At 36.7% G+C, this 19,029-nt stretch overlaps 1 protein-coding gene across 3 annotated transcripts in view; it reads left to right on the plus strand.

Annotated features, from left to right (window-relative positions):
• The first annotated feature begins 853 nt into the window (after positions 1 to 853).
• The window catches only part of ANKRD17 (ankyrin repeat domain 17), a 584,488-nt gene continuing 566,312 nt past the window's right edge, over positions 854 to 19,029 (plus strand). For 2 of the 3 annotated variants that reach the window (XM_053703322.1, XM_053703325.1), the window contains exon 1: positions 854 to 1,743. In XM_053703322.1, coding sequence (XP_053559297.1) covers positions 1,357 to 1,743 — 387 coding nt within the window. In that variant the 5' untranslated portion in view covers positions 854 to 1,356. The remainder of the gene's footprint in view (positions 1,744 to 19,029) is intronic. The other variant, XM_053703327.1, reaches the window with a different exon arrangement.

The raw sequence follows: 19,029 nt of genomic DNA on the forward strand, positions 1-19,029 counted from the left end.
TGGGAGCATGCTCATACTAGAGTTTGTATGGTGCAGTCCCTATTGGATGATGCACCTGTCTCAAACACTACATGACAATAAATAGTGCTGCCATCTAGTGCTCTTTTTGCTAATGTATAACATTGTTGCAAAACTCCTACCATATGGTGCTAAAGACGTGCACGCTCCTGAACTTACTTTCCTGCTTTTCTACAAAGGATAACAAGAAAACAAAGAAAATTTGATAATAGAAGTAAATTGGAAAGTTTACATTGTATGTTCTATCTAAATCACGTAACAATTTGCTTGGTTTTTATGTCCCTTTATCTAAATATCACAAAAGTATTTAATACCCATTTACATTTAAATATAACTAACTTTTCAAAAGACATGCATGATTAGAAGGAAATGACTATATAAATATACTCAAGCTAACAAAATAATTTATTTTCACATTAGTTAAACTCTGCAGTGATTTTTTTAATAGTCTAAACGGGTAATTGCTTATTTTAGCGTATTACTGTCTAAACTTTAAACAATATCTGGGAAGGTATGCAATATACCATGATTTCTAATAGGTCGTACACAAATATTCAGCATGTTGTTTACTAGTATTTTATACATTTGCTGACCATACAATATATGACCGTTTCTAGAAGCTTTGGGGAAAATGCTAGATATTAATGGAATACTTTTGTATTGCCACTCATGTGATATAAGGTACTATTCCATCAAAAAAAAAAGCATCTTCTCCTCACTTGACCCTGCCAGAGCACGCACCCGCTCATGAAACCTCGCAGTACTACTCACTAAGCTCTGCTGAGTTCCAGGACTGCGTCACAGGAACGCGCAGAATGACGATTACCTAATGCACGCGCTGAATGGTATCTCACGAGAGACGCAGAGAGAAACAGCCTCCAACTCTAGGACAACTAGGAGGATACGGGTGTCGGCTATTCCGTAAGAAATATCCAAAATAGCGACAAACAGAAAAAGCAATGTAAATAAAGCAACAACATAAGAAACAAGTGTGGAGAAAAGCAAACAAACACTCTCTTACAGCCTTGCCGATAATTCGTGAGGTAACGAAACTCGTGACAAGGTTCGATGATAATAAAGAAACCATCTTAATCTTAAACATTTGTTACGTAAGGAATTGCAACGATAATAAAAACAATAAAAATAAAAAAAAACTCCTCCCTTTATTGCTACTGAGTGAAGACGCGTGCGCGCAGGTGCCTGTATTACCATCGCGCGCGTCCTCGCGGGTAAGGCTTGTGAGGGCTTCGTGACGTCAGGGTCATCGCGAGATTCGGCAATAGGCTCTTGTTAGGACAGCTTAGTATCCGCGCCGAGCAAGAGGAGGCCGGAAAAGAAATGATGATGATGGAGCCTCCGCTACCGCCAGCACAAGAACAACCACAGCGGTCTATTGCAAATGATGAGAAAATTGATGAAGTAAAAAAGAGCCAAGTCCCTGTCAGTAATGGGAGTCACGAGCCAGCAAGCGAAGTACCGACTGAGCTAAGCAAGTCGGCTAGAGGCCTGGTGAGAATGTGTGACCTGCTGCTGAAAAAGAAGCAACAGCGACAGAGGAGGCAACAAGGACCTGGGACCTCACCAGCATCACCTACAGGGACAGGACCTGCAAGTAGGAACCGAAGGCAAAAGAGAAGTCGGAGTAATCGCACTGCCAGTAGTAGTGACACAGACAAGAGTAGCGAGAGCGGGAGTAGCCAGGAGGATGAGGAAGAAGTGTCCGAGGTGAGGAATCCTGGGGAGCTGGGGTGTGACAGTCTTTGCAGGAGGATGGATTTGGGAGTGGGAGGGATTCATAGGAAATGGCTCTTGTGTTAGGGTGCAAACAGTATGGAGCATCTGTAGTATGTGTAGAGAAGTCTCAGATGGCTGTAGTGTCTGGAGTTTTCTGTTAGATGAGCCTAATTAAATATACCATGCAATTGTATGTTTTTAAACATGTGGTGCTAAAGTTACAAAACTTCTTTATTTTAATAATTTTATCAGGAACATGCTTGGGTTGTGTCAGTCAGCATAATATGCTATGTCTGGGTGTCAGCAAGCAGTCACTGCAGGTAAATGGGGCATATGAAAAGCAATGAATATGATCAGGACACCTACATTGGCCGTTTATACTGTAGTATAGTAGTGCATGTTTTATTAGAAGCCCTAAATACAACAAATCACATTTTATGTATACATCAGAAACAAATCACTGCCATGAAAAATATCTGCATATAGTTTTAAAGCATATAGAAAGCTGTCATTTTGGAATCCAAAATCGTATTGTTTTGTAGTGTATGGACATACCCCTTGAAAAGTCTTTTGCTTTTTGTTTTCCAGCCCATTTGCTGTGGCCAATTATGGACTGACAAATGTGCTTCTGCACATATCAATCTCCTTGCAGCCAGTGTTCCCTCTAAGGTCAGTTTTGTGAGCTGCCCAGCAGTGAAACAGTTAATATGGGAAGCACACATTACAGTCTGCATTGTGTAGTGTTTGCAAATTGCTCTAATTAACTATTTCACCGCTGGTGCGCTCACAAAACTGGTCTTAGAGCAGGGCTCAACAAACCCAGGAGCCTGGGAGCCCCTGCCTCCTAACTTTTTACCCCTGCCTCCTAACTTTTTACCCCTGCCTCCTAACTTTTTACCCCTGCCTCCTAACTTTTTGGGTTATTCTCCATAGATCAATTTACAAATACCACTGTCTGTCTCCTAAATATTCTTACTGGCTCCTATATTATAAACATATTTGTCGATCCCTGCCTTAGAGGGAACACTGCTTGCAGCATGTAGGAGGTTTAGGGCTCTGTATTCAATATAATTCAGTCTTTCCATGGACTGTAGAAAACCAGTTTTAAATGGCTTGAAATGTAGGTGATATACTACAATTGCATTACAAAGTTTAACATCCCTTTTAATAGTAATAGTCTAACCTTTGTGTGTCTAATATATTTTCTACAAAATGCAGCATACATTTTTTTTTTTAAATTAAAATATAAGTCTCTTCAGAATCCTGGCTTATCTGAATGCTTTCACTGTAAATTATACTGTTGGTTGTATATATCCGTATCATACCATTTTGGTCAGTTGGAGTACAGTATAATGAAGTATTTTGATTTAATTGTTTGAGGCCATAAATTGCCAGTTGTACCCTTTGCAGTGTATATACGAAGCCACACTTGATACCTGTATACACTGTTTGCGTCTAAGCTAGGACAGAAGTAATAGAAAAAGTTAAAAGGACATTCCACAGTAAAAATAAAGTGCTTTTACTTTGTAAGTATTTTATTTTTCTTACTATTTGTTTATCCTCTTACAGGGCTTAAATACACAGTTACACACCCGACATGTTTGTGGTGTTTCAGATAAGGATACAGACAATTATCCAACAAGGGAGCAGTTATATATGTGCATGTTCCAGTTACAGGCCTTATACGTGTCTGTGGTGTGTATGCTCCAGTTACAGGCCTTATACGTGTCTGTGGTGGCATGGATATGTTTTAGGTTAGTCAATTTGACTGTTAAAAATCTTTTTAAGGGATTAAAGGGACATAGACAAACTGAAATCCATTTCAATTGATGAACACTTCAGTTTTCATTAGAGGTATTTTGCAATACACCTGTCAGCAAAAATGTTTCTAATGAAAGTATTTACAGTGTAGTTGTCATAGAGAGGACACATCTGTGTGAAGCTTTTACTCACAACTATCTGAGCAGGTGCCTGTCCCTTTTTTGAAGCAGACTCAAGCCTTCCTACAGGTGCACATAGGGTATGATGGGACCCAAATGAATCCAGCTACCAGGGTTGCCTTTAAAATGGGCCCTATTAAATTCTCTGACCTTGAGCTTTTGAAAGAGAAAATTGAGGGGCTGATAACTGCACCTCACCTCTTCAAGTCAGTGCTACTTGTTGCTTCCACAGTTTCAGAATGGCATGGGAACTGAGCGCTTTATGCTAAATTGTGCTTGCTCTTTTATAGTTCTAGTTTTTCAGTTAGCATTGATGCTGGGTACCCAGAGTCATATGGAAAGTTCTCTGCACTTTCATCTTCAGATCTCTGATAATCAGGTTTCATGGGCACATAGAGCTCTGTGCAAAACGCTTTGCAGATTAATTTACAGGATCCCTGCATGTCATCTTCCATGGGAACTCAGACCAATAAAGTAAATACTCTTCAGTCTTGGTTCCAGCATTTTAGATGACATGCCTGTCTAGAGCTGTGCAATATGTCTTGAGCGGTTTCATTTTCTTGTCCCACACACCAGCATGTCAGTTTGAATGATGACACAAAGGGCCGATTCTCTAAACCCCTCTCGTCTTGTGAGTTTCTAAAAGATGCCTCGTCAGTGTTACGAGAACTCTTAAGGGATTGTTTCAAAGGCAATATTTACCTTGGCTTCGGAACTGTGTATCTCGATAAAGGGACATGAAACACCATTTTTATTTTCTTTCATAATTCAGATATAGAATACAATTTCAAAGACGTTTCCGATTTAGTTCTTTTATCAAATTTGCTTCCTTCTATTGTTATTCTTTCAAGAGATATCTAGATAGGTAGCGTGCACATATTGAGGGAACTACATGACAGGAAATAGTGCTATTGCTAATATATAACATTGTTGCGAAACTGCTGCTATATAGTGCTGCAGACACACACACCTGACTTACCTTCCTGATTTTAAGAAAACAATGACATTTTGAGTAAGTAAGTTTAAAAAGGGTTTAAAATTGTATACTATATCTTAATCATGACAGAAAAAAATTGGGTCTTGTATCCCTTTATGGAGAATTCACTGATATTTTTTGTGAAGGAGAGACGCTTTACAATATAGTGCTCAGTAAAACAAACTGCTGATTTTTCCATGCTGGTGACTTTTTGATCATTAGACACAAAGGTATGTTTTTTTATTTTTTATATTTTTTTTTATGCTTCTCAGGCACCCATACTAAAATGTGCATGTTGACCTGGAGCTTTCTATTTAATGCAGTGCTTTTTAGTTTATGGGTCCCCTCCTTTTTAGTAATTATGTGGACCCAGAGCTGTCCCCCTCTCTTTCCCTTTTTAAAAAAAAATAAAATACTGTTTTTTTACAATATCAGTCTATACATTGACCATTTGCTGTGTCCTAGAACGGCACTCTTACCCTATCCAAGTCCAAAGGGGTGATGGGATGAGGTTCGTCATCGTTGATTTGTATATGATATAACTCCAACATCATATTGAGGCCCAAATATTTCTGACTCCAGGATTTTGAACAGATTTGTCAGGACTTGGCATACCAACATATCCTCTCTGGCGTGTGCATATTTAATGCCATTACTAAAACTGATACCTTTTACAAAAATTATTTTTGCGGATGTGTATTGCAGAAATACTTTTAATTAGAATTAAAATGCACTGATATGTGTCCTTTTAAATAGTAATAATTATGAAGTAGCCGTACTTCAGTACTCTATGGTTAGCACAGATATTGGCTAAGAGGGGGAAACGTTACCTCATTGGGAAAAAAAAGAGTTTTGTCCTGGGCAGCCGGAGAGGCCCTGTTTAGATATAATGGAGGAAGAAAATAACAGGTACCTTTTTTGTCGATTTATCTATCGTTCATGAATGAAGGGTACCTTTTTATTTATTGCACTAGTAAATCCTGGCATTTTTGAAACCCTAGGATTTATCATGACTAACTCCTTGCTTGTGAAAGTTCTGCAATATAGTATTAGCGCTGCGGAATCTGTTGGCGATCTACAAATAACCGAAAATAGCATTTTTTTGCAGACTTTAGCATTGTGCAAGTTTTATGGAATGTATTCTTATGCAAATGTAACTGCAACAGCTATCTTTGTTTACTGTAGGTTTAGAACTGTTTAAACTCTTTAAAATGAAACTTTGATCAATTTTAAGTATCCATTCAGAATGATTTTTTTTTTTTAAAGGTAGTTGGATATCAAATACTTTTTTTTTTAGATACATGCATATTATATGTATTATCAGTTAAAGGGACATGATAGTGAAAATGAAGCCTTTCATGGTTGTTCAGTTATACAATATTAAACCACTTTCAAATTTACTTCTGTTATCAAATGTACTTTTTCTCTTGATATCCCTTTTTAAAAGCATATGTACATATGCTTTGCAGCAGCCGCTACTGGGAGCTAGCTGGTGATTGCGGGCTACATGTCGTCATTCTTTTCAATGGCCCACCAGATGTACACAGCTAGCTCCCAGTCTCACATTGCTGCTCTGTATGACATTTCAGCAGTGGGGATACTAAGAGAGCAAAGCAATTTTGATGATAGTAGTAAATTGGAAGGTTTCTTAAAATCACATGCTCTATTGGAATCATGACAGTTTACTTCTGACTCATATCCCTTTAAGCACTACACTGCAAAATATCTGGGTACAAAATGTTTTAAAAATGTCGTTTTGTTTGCAAAATTTGCATTGTTTGCAGTTCCATTTGAAAAAGACTCTTGAATATTGTTTAGCCAATCTCATTTGCTGGAGTTAATTAGGGATGTATATCATTTTTGAGCTACGCTGATTGAATGAGTGTGGAGAATGGCCAGTTGTCTAGTATTTACTCCATCTTCTCTTAAATTATGTAAAAAGGTGGCAACATTTCTGAAAGTATTTTACAAAGTGTTATAGGGAATTCAATTATGATTTATGTGATTTTAAGATTGTTGAGAACAATGACAAATTCTAAGAGTCTGGTAGCCATGCCATTTAGATTTTACTTTTGTATGCTAACCTCCCATTTTTTTTTTATTTGTGTGGTTATTCTTCATCAGTCATTGATAAACCTCATGTGCCATTGAGTCACAGCTATCCACCAAATGTTTTGTGTTATTTATCTATATATACTTACCAGGCTTATAAACAATGTGTTGATCCATCTTTAAATTTGATTGATTGGTATACATTTGCAAGCCAAGGTTTTACAATCATCTAGGCAGACACTGCTGTCTTGGTTGAAAAAATATTGTGGTTGACCCTCCCTATATTTTTGCAGGATGCAAACTGAGTAGAAAAATTAGGTTTGAACCATTAGTTTTCCAAAGGATTCATATTTGATACTGTCACTGGTTAAAGGGACAGTATACACCAATTTTCATATAACTGCATTTAATAGACACTGCTATAAAGAAGAATATGCACAGATACTAAATATACAAATCCAGTATAAAACCTTTTAAAAACTTACTTAGAAGCTCCCATCTTACAACTGTTGAAAAGGTTAGGCTGGGACATCAACTGAAATGGGTGTGGAAAGCAAGAAGAGCAGACCCTCCCCTGCATATGAAAAGACCCATTACACAACCAGGAGTCTGTAGACATCAGTACACATCTAAAACTTTGGGGCTGGGTTAGGATCCTGAAAGTCGGCACAATGTTATTTTAAAATAAGCAAAACTATACAGAGGTTTTATGGTCATTTCCATCTGCTTAATCAGATTAGCACTTATTAGCCTATTAATAAAAAATGTGACACTTGGCTACTGATTTTCTTGGGTCTGCTGACTAGTCCTGCCACTTTCTTGTCACTTTACTGGCTTATACAGAGGTGACTGCTATTAATGTGCACATAAGAAACTTGTTAGAGTTTAATTAGATCAGGTGATTGTTTTCTAATTTCATCTGCAAATTAAAGGGACAGTCTACACCAGAATTTTTATTGTTTTAAAAGATAGATAATCCCTTTATTACCCATTTCCCAGTTTTGCATAACCAACAGTTATAGTAATATACTTTTAACCTCTGTGATTATCTTGTATCTAAGCCTCTGCAAACTGCCCATTTTTTCAGTTCTTTTGATAGACTTGCAGTCTAGCCAATCAGTGCCTGCTCACAGATTACTTCACGTGCACAAGCACAGTGTTATCTATATGAAATATGTGAACTAACACCCTCTAGTGGTGAAAAACTGTTAAAATGCAATCTGAAAGAGGTGGGCTTCAAGGTCTAAGAAATTAGCATATGAACCTCCTAGGTTAAGCTTTCAACTAAGAATACCAAGAGAACAAAGCAAAATTGGTGATATTAGAAAATTGTTTAAAATTACATGCTCTATCTGAATCATGAAAGTTTATTTTGGCCTAGACTGTCCCTTTAAGGCATGTTTTTTCAAAACAGAGTAGGGCTAGGATTTGACTGAACAGTCCACAGATAAGTAGCAATTAAAATGACTACATTTTGCATTCTTGCACCTCATTCATCTCCTACATAACACACATTTATACTTTAAAATGCTATGGTAGTCAAAAAATGACATACTGTAATCTAATTTATTAGAGCAGGTTATTTTAAGACTATATTGACCCTGCGTTACTGTGTGTTTAACCCCAGCAAAGGGATAAATGCACGTAGTAGAAGTACCGTAGAGCACCGCAGGTCCCGAGCCAAAAATTTAGATTATTATAGCTCTTTGATAAATACTGTATTCTGTTCAGCTATAAAAAGGATGCAACCACTAGACACATTTCCTTTTGGTGTCAATTATTTAACGCATCATTTCTCTGAGTATACACTTAGGCAAGTGTATAAATGGGTGACATTTTATGGGATGTTTATGTGTATAATTATACTGTTCAGGTTTTTTTTTTTAACTCCTTAATGATCAGACCATTTTTCAATTTTCATACCCTTAAAGTGAAGGTAAAGTTTATTTAATTTGAATATATCTATGTATTCCTTGAATATGCTAATCGCTAACTTTATTTTATAAAAAAAAATATTATTTTGTCATTTTTTTTTTAACTATACTTTTCCCTACCGTTCTGTTTTTTTAACTCCTCCCAACTCTACATCCGGTTTGTAATGTGCTGTTACGTATAGAGTGTTCCCACCCGGCTCTATACGTAACAGCAGAAGCGCGTTCACGAAGAGAAATCTAACAGCGCATGCACGATTCTAAGCGCACCCATCTCCCTTCAAGCAACATAAACCGTCCGTGAGTACGCATGCGCGAAACTAGAACGCTGGTGTAGTCTTTGATGGATTAATAAACTCTAGCGCATGCGCAGTATATTGAGTAGGCGGGTGACGTAGAGTCACGGCCGCCTTACGGCCAGAAATTCAACTGGTTGCTCTAAAAACGTGACCATAAATAAAAAAATAGAAAACGGGATGATTGTTAAAATCGGAAAAAAAGGAATTGAAATAGAAAATTAATGATTTTGAAGTAATAATGTAAAAAGTCATGAATGAAAGTCCCATTCATTTTCAAAAAATAATTGGACTCTGTATCAGTGTCAAGGTAACTTTACCTTCACTTTAAGGACAAGGGCTATTTTTACATTTCTGTGATGTTTGTGTTTAGCTGTAATTTTCCTCTTACTCATTTACTGTACCCACACATATTATATGCAATTTTTCTCGCCATTAAATGGACTTTCTAAAGATACCATTATTTTCATCATATCTTATAATTTATTATAAAAAATGATAAAATATGAGGAAAAAGTGGAACAAAACACACTTTTCCTAACTTTGACCCCCAAAATCTGATACACATCTACAACCACCAAAAAACACCCATGCTAAATAGTTTCTAAATTTTGTCCTGAGTTTAGAAATACCCAATATTTACATGTTCTTTTCTTTTTTTGCAAGTTATAGGGCCATAAATACAAGTAGCACTTTGCTATTTCCAAACCATTTTTTTTTCAAAATTAGCGATAGTTAAATTGGAACACTGATATCTGTCAGGAATCCCTGAATATCCCTTCACATGTATGTGTGTATATGTGTGTGTGTGTATATGTATGTATGTGTATATATATATATATATATAACAATCCAAAGTATTGATCTAGGTCCATTTTGGTATATTTCATGCCATCATTACACCGCCAAATGCAATCAAATAAAAAAAAAAAAAAATCGTTCACTTTTTCACAAATTTTGTCACAAACTTTAGGTTTCTCACTGAAATTATTTTCAAACAGCTTGTGCAATTATGGCACAAATGGTTGTAAATGCTTCTCTGTGATCCACTTTGTTCAGAAATAGCAGACATATATGGCTTTGGGGTTGCTTTTTGGTAATTAGAAGGCCGCTAAATGCTGCTGCGCACCACACGTGTATTATGCCCAGCAGTGAAGGGGTTTATTAGGGAGCTTGTTGGGGTTAATTTTAGCTTTAGTGTAGTAGACAACCCAAAGTATTGATTTAGGCCCATTTTGGTATATTTCATGCCACCATTTCACCACAAATAGCGATCAAATAAAAAAAATTCTTTACTTTTTTAATACATTTTTTTTCACAAACTTTAGGTTTCTCACTGAAATTACTTTCAAATAGCTTGTGCAATTATGGCACACATGGTTGTAAATGCTACTCTGGGATCCCTTTTGTTCAGAAATAGCCGACATATATGGCTTTGGCGTTGCTTTTTGGCAATTACAAGGCCTCTAAATGTCGCTGCGCACCACACTTTTATTATGCCCAGCAGTGAAGGGGTTAAGTAAGTAGCTTGTAGGGAGCTTGCAGGGTTAATTTTAGCTTTAGTGTAGAGATCAGCCTCCCACCTGACACATTCCACCCCCTGATCCCTCCCAAACAGCTCTTTTCCCTCCCCCACCCCACAATTGTTCCTGCCATCTTAAGTACTGGCAGAAAGTCTGCCAGTACTAAAATAAAAAGTTGTGTGTTTTTTTATTTTTTTTTTATTTTATTTATTCATTCAGCTGTGATGGATCCCCCCCAAACAGCTGTGTGGAGTGTGGAGAATGGCCAGTTGTCTAGTATTTACTCCATCTTCTCTTAAATTATGTAAAAAGGTGGCAACATTTCTGAAAGTATTTTACAAAGTGTTATAGGGAATTCAATTATGATTTATGTGATTTTAAGATTGTTGAGAACAATGACAAATTCTAAGAGTCTGGTAGCCATGCCATTTAGATTTTACTTTTGTATGCTAACCTCCCATTTTTTTTTATTTGTGTGGTTATTCTTCATCAGTCATTGATAAACCTCATGTGCCATTGAGTCACAGCTATCCACCAAATGTTTTGTGTTATTTATCTATATATACTTACCAGGCTTATAAACAATGTGTTGATCCATCTTTAAATTTGATTGATTGGTATACATTTGCAAGCCAAGGTTTTACAATCATCTAGGCAGACACTGCTGTCTTGGTTGAAAAAATATTGTGGTTGACCCTCCCTATATTTTTGCAGGATGCAAACTGAGTAGAAAAATTAGGTTTGAACCATTAGTTTTCCAAAGGATTCATATTTGATACTGTCACTGGTTAAAGGGACAGTATACACCAATTTTCATATAACTGCATTTAATAGACACTGCTATAAAGAAGAATATGCACAGATACTAAATATACAAATCCAGTATAAAACCTTTTAAAAACTTACTTAGAAGCTCCCATCTTACAACTGTTGAAAAGGTTAGGCTGGGACATCAACTGAAATGGGTGTGGAAAGCAAGAAGAGCAGACCCTCCCCTGCATATGAAAAGACCCATTACACAACCAGGAGTCTGTAGACATCAGTACACATCTAAAACTTTGGGGCTGGGTTAGGATCCTGAAAGTCGGCACAATGTTATTTTAAAATAAGCAAAACTATACAGAGGTTTTATGGTCATTTCCATCTGCTTAATCAGATTAGCACTTATTAGCCTATTAATAAAAAATGTGACACTTGGCTACTGATTTTCTTGGGTCTGCTGACTAGTCCTGCCACTTTCTTGTCACTTTACTGGCTTATACAGAGGTGACTGCTATTAATGTGCACATAAGAAACTTGTTAGAGTTTAATTAGATCAGGTGATTGTTTTCTAATTTCATCTGCAAATTAAAGGGACAGTCTACACCAGAATTTTTATTGTTTTAAAAGATAGATAATCCCTTTATTACCCATTTCCCAGTTTTGCATAACCAACAGTTATAGTAATATACTTTTAACCTCTGTGATTATCTTGTATCTAAGCCTCTGCAAACTGCCCATTTTTTCAGTTCTTTTGATAGACTTGCAGTCTAGCCAATCAGTGCCTGCTCACAGATTACTTCACGTGCACAAGCACAGTGTTATCTATATGAAATATGTGAACTAACACCCTCTAGTGGTGAAAAACTGTTAAAATGCAATCTGAAAGAGGTGGGCTTCAAGGTCTAAGAAATTAGCATATGAACCTCCTAGGTTAAGCTTTCAACTAAGAATACCAAGAGAACAAAGCAAAATTGGTGATATTAGAAAATTGTTTAAAATTACATGCTCTATCTGAATCATGAAAGTTTATTTTGGCCTAGACTGTCCCTTTAAGGCATGTTTTTTCAAAACAGAGTAGGGCTAGGATTTGACTGAACAGTCCACAGATAAGTAGCAATTAAAATGACTACATTTTGCATTCTTGCACCTCATTCATCTCCTACATAACACACATTTATACTTTAAAATGCTATGGTAGTCAAAAAATGACATACTGTAATCTAATTTATTAGAGCAGGTTATTTTAAGACTATATTGACCCTGCGTTACTGTGTGTTTAACCCCAGCAAAGGGATAAATGCACGTAGTAGAAGTACCGTAGAGCACCGCAGGTCCCGAGCCAAAAATTTAGATTATTATAGCTCTTTGATAAATACTGTATTCTGTTCAGCTATAAAAAGGATGCAACCACTAGACACATTTCCTTTTGGTGTCAATTATTTAACGCATCATTTCTCTGAGTATACACTTAGGCAAGTGTATAAATGGGTGACATTTTATGGGATGTTTATGTGTATAATTATACTGTTCAGGTTTTTTTTTTTAACTCCTTAATGATCAGACCATTTTTCAATTTTCATACCCTTAAAGTGAAGGTAAAGTTTATTTAATTTGAATATATCTATGTATTCCTTGAATATGCTAATCGCTAACTTTATTTTATAAAAAAAAATATTATTTTGTCATTTTTTTTTTAACTATACTTTTCCCTACCGTTCTGTTTTTTTAACTCCTCCCAACTCTACATCCGGTTTGTAATGTGCTGTTACGTATAGAGTGTTCCCACCCGGCTCTATACGTAACAGCAGAAGCGCGTTCACGAAGAGAAATCTAACAGCGCATGCGCGATTCTAAGCGCACCCATCTCCCTTCAAGCAACATAAACCGTCCGTGAGTACGCATGCGCGAAACTAGAACGCTGGTGTAGTCTTTGATGGATTAATAAACTCTAGCGCATGCGCAGTATATTGAGTAGGCGGGTGACGTAGAGTCACAGCCGCCTTACGGCCAGAAATTCAACTGGTTGCTCTAAAAACGTGACCATAAATAAAAAAATAGAAAACGGGATGATTGTTAAAATCGGAAAAAAAGGAATTGAAATAGAAAATTAATGATTTTGAAGTAATAATGTAAAAAGTCATGAATGAAAGTCCCATTCATTTTCAAAAAATAATTGGACTCTGTATCAGTGTCAAGGTAACTTTACCTTCACTTTAAGGACAAGGGCTATTTTTACATTTCTGTGATGTTTGTGTTTAGCTGTAATTTTCCTCTTACTCATTTACTGTACCCACACATATTATATGCAATTTTTCTCGCCATTAAATGGACTTTCTAAAGATACCATTATTTTCATCATATCTTATAATTTATTATAAAAAATGATAAAATATGAGGAAAAAGTGGAACAAAACACACTTTTCCTAACTTTGACCCCCAAAATCTGATACACATCTACAACCACCAAAAAACACCCATGCTAAATAGTTTCTAAATTTTGTCCTGAGTTTAGAAATACCCAATATTTACATGTTCTTTTCTTTTTTTGCAAGTTATAGGGCCATAAATACAAGTAGCACTTTGCTATTTCCAAACCATTTTTTTTTCAAAATTAGCGATAGTTAAATTGGAACACTGATATCTGTCAGGAATCCCTGAATATCCCTTCACATGTATGTGTGTATATGTGTGTGTGTGTGTATATGTATGTATGTATATATATATATATATATATAACAATCCAAAGTATTGATCTAGGTCCATTTTGGTATATTTCATGCCATCATTACACCGCCAAATGCAATCAAATAAAAAAAAAAAAAAAATCGTTCACTTTTTCACAAATTTTGTCACAAACTTTAGGTTTCTCACTGAAATTATTTTCAAACAGCTTGTGCAATTATGGCACAAATGGTTGTAAATGCTTCTCTGTGATCCACTTTGTTCAGAAATAGCAGACATATATGGCTTTGGGGTTGCTTTTTGGTAATTAGAAGGCCGCTAAATGCTGCTGCGCACCACACGTGTATTATGCCCAGCAGTGAAGGGGTTTATTAGGGAGCTTGTTGGGGTTAATTTTAGCTTTAGTGTAGTAGACAACCCAAAGTATTGATTTAGGCCCATTTTGGTATATTTCATGCCACCATTTCACCACAAATAGCGATCAAATAAAAAAAATTCTTTACTTTTTTAATACATTTTTTTTCACAAACTTTAGGTTTCTCACTGAAATTACTTTCAAATAGCTTGTGCAATTATGGCACACATGGTTGTAAATGCTACTCTGGGATCCCTTTTGTTCAGAAATAGCCGACATATATGGCTTTGGCGTTGCTTTTTGGCAATTACAAGGCCTCTAAATGTCGCTGCGCACCACACTTTTATTATGCCCAGCAGTGAAGGGGTTAAGTAAGTAGCTTGTAGGGAGCTTGCAGGGTTAATTTTAGCTTTAGTGTAGAGATCAGCCTCCCACCTGACACATTCCACCCCCTGATCCCTCCCAAACAGCTCTTTTCCCTCCCCCACCCCACAATTGTTCCTGCCATCTTAAGTACTGGCAGAAAGTCTGCCAGTACTAAAATAAAAAGTTGTGTGTTTTTTTATTTTTTTTTTATTTTATTTATTCATTCAGCTGTGATGGATCCCCCCCAAACAGCTCTCTAACTCTTCCCCCGCTACCTATTTGCCGCCATCTTGGGTACTGGCAGCTGTCTATCAGTAAGTACCCAGTTTGCCCCAAAAAGCGTTTTTTTTTTTTATGTTTTTTTTTTTTTTAAATAAAATATAGCTTTTTCTGTAGTGTAGCTTTCACGCTGCAATTCCTTGATTATTGGTGGCAGTGGTTGCTGCGCGCATTCTCCCACCCACCAACTATTGGCACCATCGCTACTGGTGCAGAGAGGGCCACAGAGTGGCTCTCTCTGCATCGGATGCTTGAAAAAGGGTTTTACAGAATGCCTCAATATCGAGGCATCACTGCAATACCCTGAGAGCTGCTGGAAGCAATCGCTTCCAGTACTCAATTCGACCAAGGACGTACCAGGTACACCCATTGTCACTAACTGACAGTTTTTGCAGGACGTACCTGGTACGTCCTTGGTCGTTAAGGGGTTAAACTTTATTGCTGCTACAATACTTAATTTTAGAACGAAGACAAATTAAAATTGTATCTTAATTATTATACCATGCATATCTTTCTCTCTGTCTTTTCATCCTTTTTTTTTTTTTATTAAATATTTTTAAAATTATAATGTATGTGTGTGTATATATGAATATATATATATACACATGCCCAAAGTTCACAGCAAAAAAGTGCAAAATAGCGGTAAAAACAGAAGCTTTATTAAAGTGTAAATACACTCATTAAAACAGGGGGGTACCATCAAAAACACATATAAAAAGGACAAAAATCAAACATGAGAACAAAAAGCTGACATGTTTCGGCACACAGCCGTAATCATAGCTAAAGGCTGTGTGCCGAAACATGTCAGCTTTTTGTTCTCATGTTTGATTTTTGTCCTTTTTATATGTGTTTTTGATGGTACCCCCATGTTTTAATGAGTGTATTTACACTTGAATAAAGCTTCTGTTTTTACCGCTATTTTGCACTTTTTTGCTGTGAACTTTGGGCATGTGGATACGTTTATTTATCAGGTCAGCAAAAGTGCATTAGCGGATTTTGGTGCTCCATTCATACCCCTGCTTGGCGTGGACAGCTAGGCTTCTCCTTTGAGGCTCACCGCTAACCGAGGATAGGTGCCGGAATCTCTCCAATCTCATTGGATGAGCACGTACACGTGGTACGTCACACACACATTCACGGCTTTATGGAAGTGCAGAGGACTGCTTTGATGTGGATGCAGACTACAAACTGCCGTGAATTACAACTCCCAGGCTGGAAAAAGTAATCGCACACAGAGGAAGAATTCGGTGAGGTCGGTAAGTGGGTATAGCCGCATAGCGGTTTCTTGCATAAGTAAGCAACACTAAAATGAAGATTTGTGTTTGAGACCCACACTGACACTTACTCACCTGTGACTACGCTCTGAATTTGACAAGGCAATTCATAAGACTGTGTGTATATTTTCACTGTTAGCCTCATGCATGAAGTTCTAAGGTTCTAAGGGCAATTGCCACAAGGGGTTGATTCATGATAAGACTATCTTTGGACGGATTTGTGTGTATATTGAATGTAGGATTGAACATTTCTTCTATTATTGCTTGAATATATATATATATATATATATATATATATATATATATATATATATATATATATATATATATATATATATATATATATATATATATATATTATTGCTGATTTTTAAATAACATTGTGCTGATTTTCTATTACATGCAGTTATATGAAAATTGGTGTACACTGCCCCTTTAAGTGTGAATATGGACACATGGTCGTCATTTACCCAATGTATTTAGTGTGGATGGGGACAATGTGTAGCCATCTTGGGGCACTATTGGAGCTCATTGCTCCCCTGAACTTACTCTGCATTCATCTCAATGTCCCAGAGCTGGATGGGTTGGTGGTATTCAAACCCCTTGATCTCTGCTCCCTTAAAAGAAAAGTCAAAATTAAATGTTCATGATTCATATAGCATTAGAGCATGCAATTTTATTCAACTTTCCAATTTACTTCTATGACTGAATTTGCTTTGTTCTCCTGGTTTCCTTTGTTGAAGACTAAAGCTAGGTAGGCTGGTAGGAGCTTAGGAATGTGCACGTGTCTTTAGCAGTCAATGGCAGCAGTGTTTGTAACTATGTATAACATTGCTATAAACAATGTTGCAAACACTGCTGCCAGATGGATAAATACACGTGCACACTCCTGAGCTCACCTTGGATTACTTTTTAACCAAGGATACCAAAAGAACTAAGCAACATTGATAACCGAAGTAAATTTAAAATGTTTAAAATGCCATACTCTCTACAATCCATTAAAGTTCAATTTTGAATGTACTGTCCCTTTTAAGCCCTAGAAACCCCCAAAACTTTTTTGAAAGACAAGCGTCTCCTCTTTCAAACAATGTGTGTCTTTTGGTTAAAGTTTTTAAGCACATTTAAAATTAAAAAAAAATAATACACATCTTGAATGTACTTAACACACATACACCATTACAACACCTTATAACAGGCTATCAAAAAGGCCTAGAGTTCCCCAAGACCCCTTGTATTAAAGCCGCTATGTCCCTTTTGAAAATAAAGCCCATGTATACGCTTTAATAGCCAGGTGATCTCTGCAATAATAGTGATCACCTGGCATTAATAAATGTCCTTTTATTTGCATAGAGGCCCCTATGTGCAGATCAAAGTTACATAACTAACAAAAGGACCTTATTTATATGAGAGAACCCCTTCTTTTTACTATGGAGCCGTTTGTTTATAACCTTGTTTATTAAAATGAAATTTTTTGTTTAACAAAATCAAGCATCATGATAAATACATAAAAATATGGTATAGTTTGAATCTGCTGGGTCTCTTGTAATTATTTTTTTATTTTAAATTTATATGTTTGGGTTTCTCGCTGAAAAATGGCTAACAGTGCCTAAACGTGAGCATCATTTAAAAACTCCAAAATAGTTTAGCACAGTAGTGAAAATGGTTCAGGAATTAGTGTTAACGGTGATGTCTGATTTTTCTGTACTGTCCAGATGTTTCTCACCGGTATTGGCATTGCAGTAGGGTTGCCACCTTGGCTATGTTTTTCTGGACACTTAGGAGTTGCACATGCTGCAGGGTGTGCAGGAGGAACACGAATAGTGCTGTCCATGGTCACTATTTGCGTATTGTCCAGCAGCACAATTCATGTTCCCCTCTGCACACCCTGCAGCATGTTAACTCATAAGTGTCCATTCAAACATTGCAGATGTGGCAACCCTACATTACAGTAATATTTGTGTATTGCACCATGTCGTCTAACAACTGAATAACCTGCTTCTAGGTAGCCGGTGAATTTTTAATTTCAAAAGTTATATAAAGCTTGCATAATTCAAAATAGTTGCGAAAACAAGCTATACCTGAACATCAGGGGTTGCAGAAATTTGCCTGTATCCAGTGTGAATAATCAATACAGGGTACTAGTTCTCTAGTTAGCATATTATCTATTCTGGACATGGTTACCAGTATTTCTGCCTGGACTGCACTGCTTTGAGATGGTTTTGTACCAGTTCTGTGAGAGCCTGCATTTTGTTCCTAAATGCCAATCTATTTTACTGTTGAAATCTCTACCATGAACAGTATCCTGATTTTGCCTTAACTAAATTCTAGAGAAGGGTTTAATAAACATGGGTGGCAGTGGCACCCACAAAATACCCATTTGTGCTGCATGCCGCTATTTTCATATGCATCTATGCTTTAGTCAAGTGCTTTTCTTTCTCCTTTTAGGTATTCTGTCTGTCTGAGAATAGCTTTTTCAGACATGTGAAAATGGTGAACTTCTTAGATTTAGCTACTGATTTGTTTTTGTTGTCTCTGAACTGATGACAAATTCTACTATGGGCATGAACAAATTGTTATAGCCTAGTTGTTTGTCCCAACTCTGCACTCTAACTGGATGAACTGTATCCTCTTCCCATGGGAAGAATTAACACTTTAACAACTGTAACATACCCTGTACTTCACTGGTCATTAAGAGATTGTGTGGCTATAATAGCACAGGTCTTGCCGTGAGCAACAAGACCACACTATTAGACCCTCCGGAAGACTTGCTAAAATATCGTTGAGACCGCTCTATTGAAAGAGTCACCCCCATAGAAAGACCAGCAAAGTACAGGGTATGTC

Source organism: Bombina bombina, chromosome 2, assembly GCF_027579735.1.
Source record: "Bombina bombina isolate aBomBom1 chromosome 2, aBomBom1.pri, whole genome shotgun sequence".
In the NCBI taxonomy this organism is placed as follows: Eukaryota; Metazoa; Chordata; class Amphibia; order Anura; family Bombinatoridae; genus Bombina; species Bombina bombina.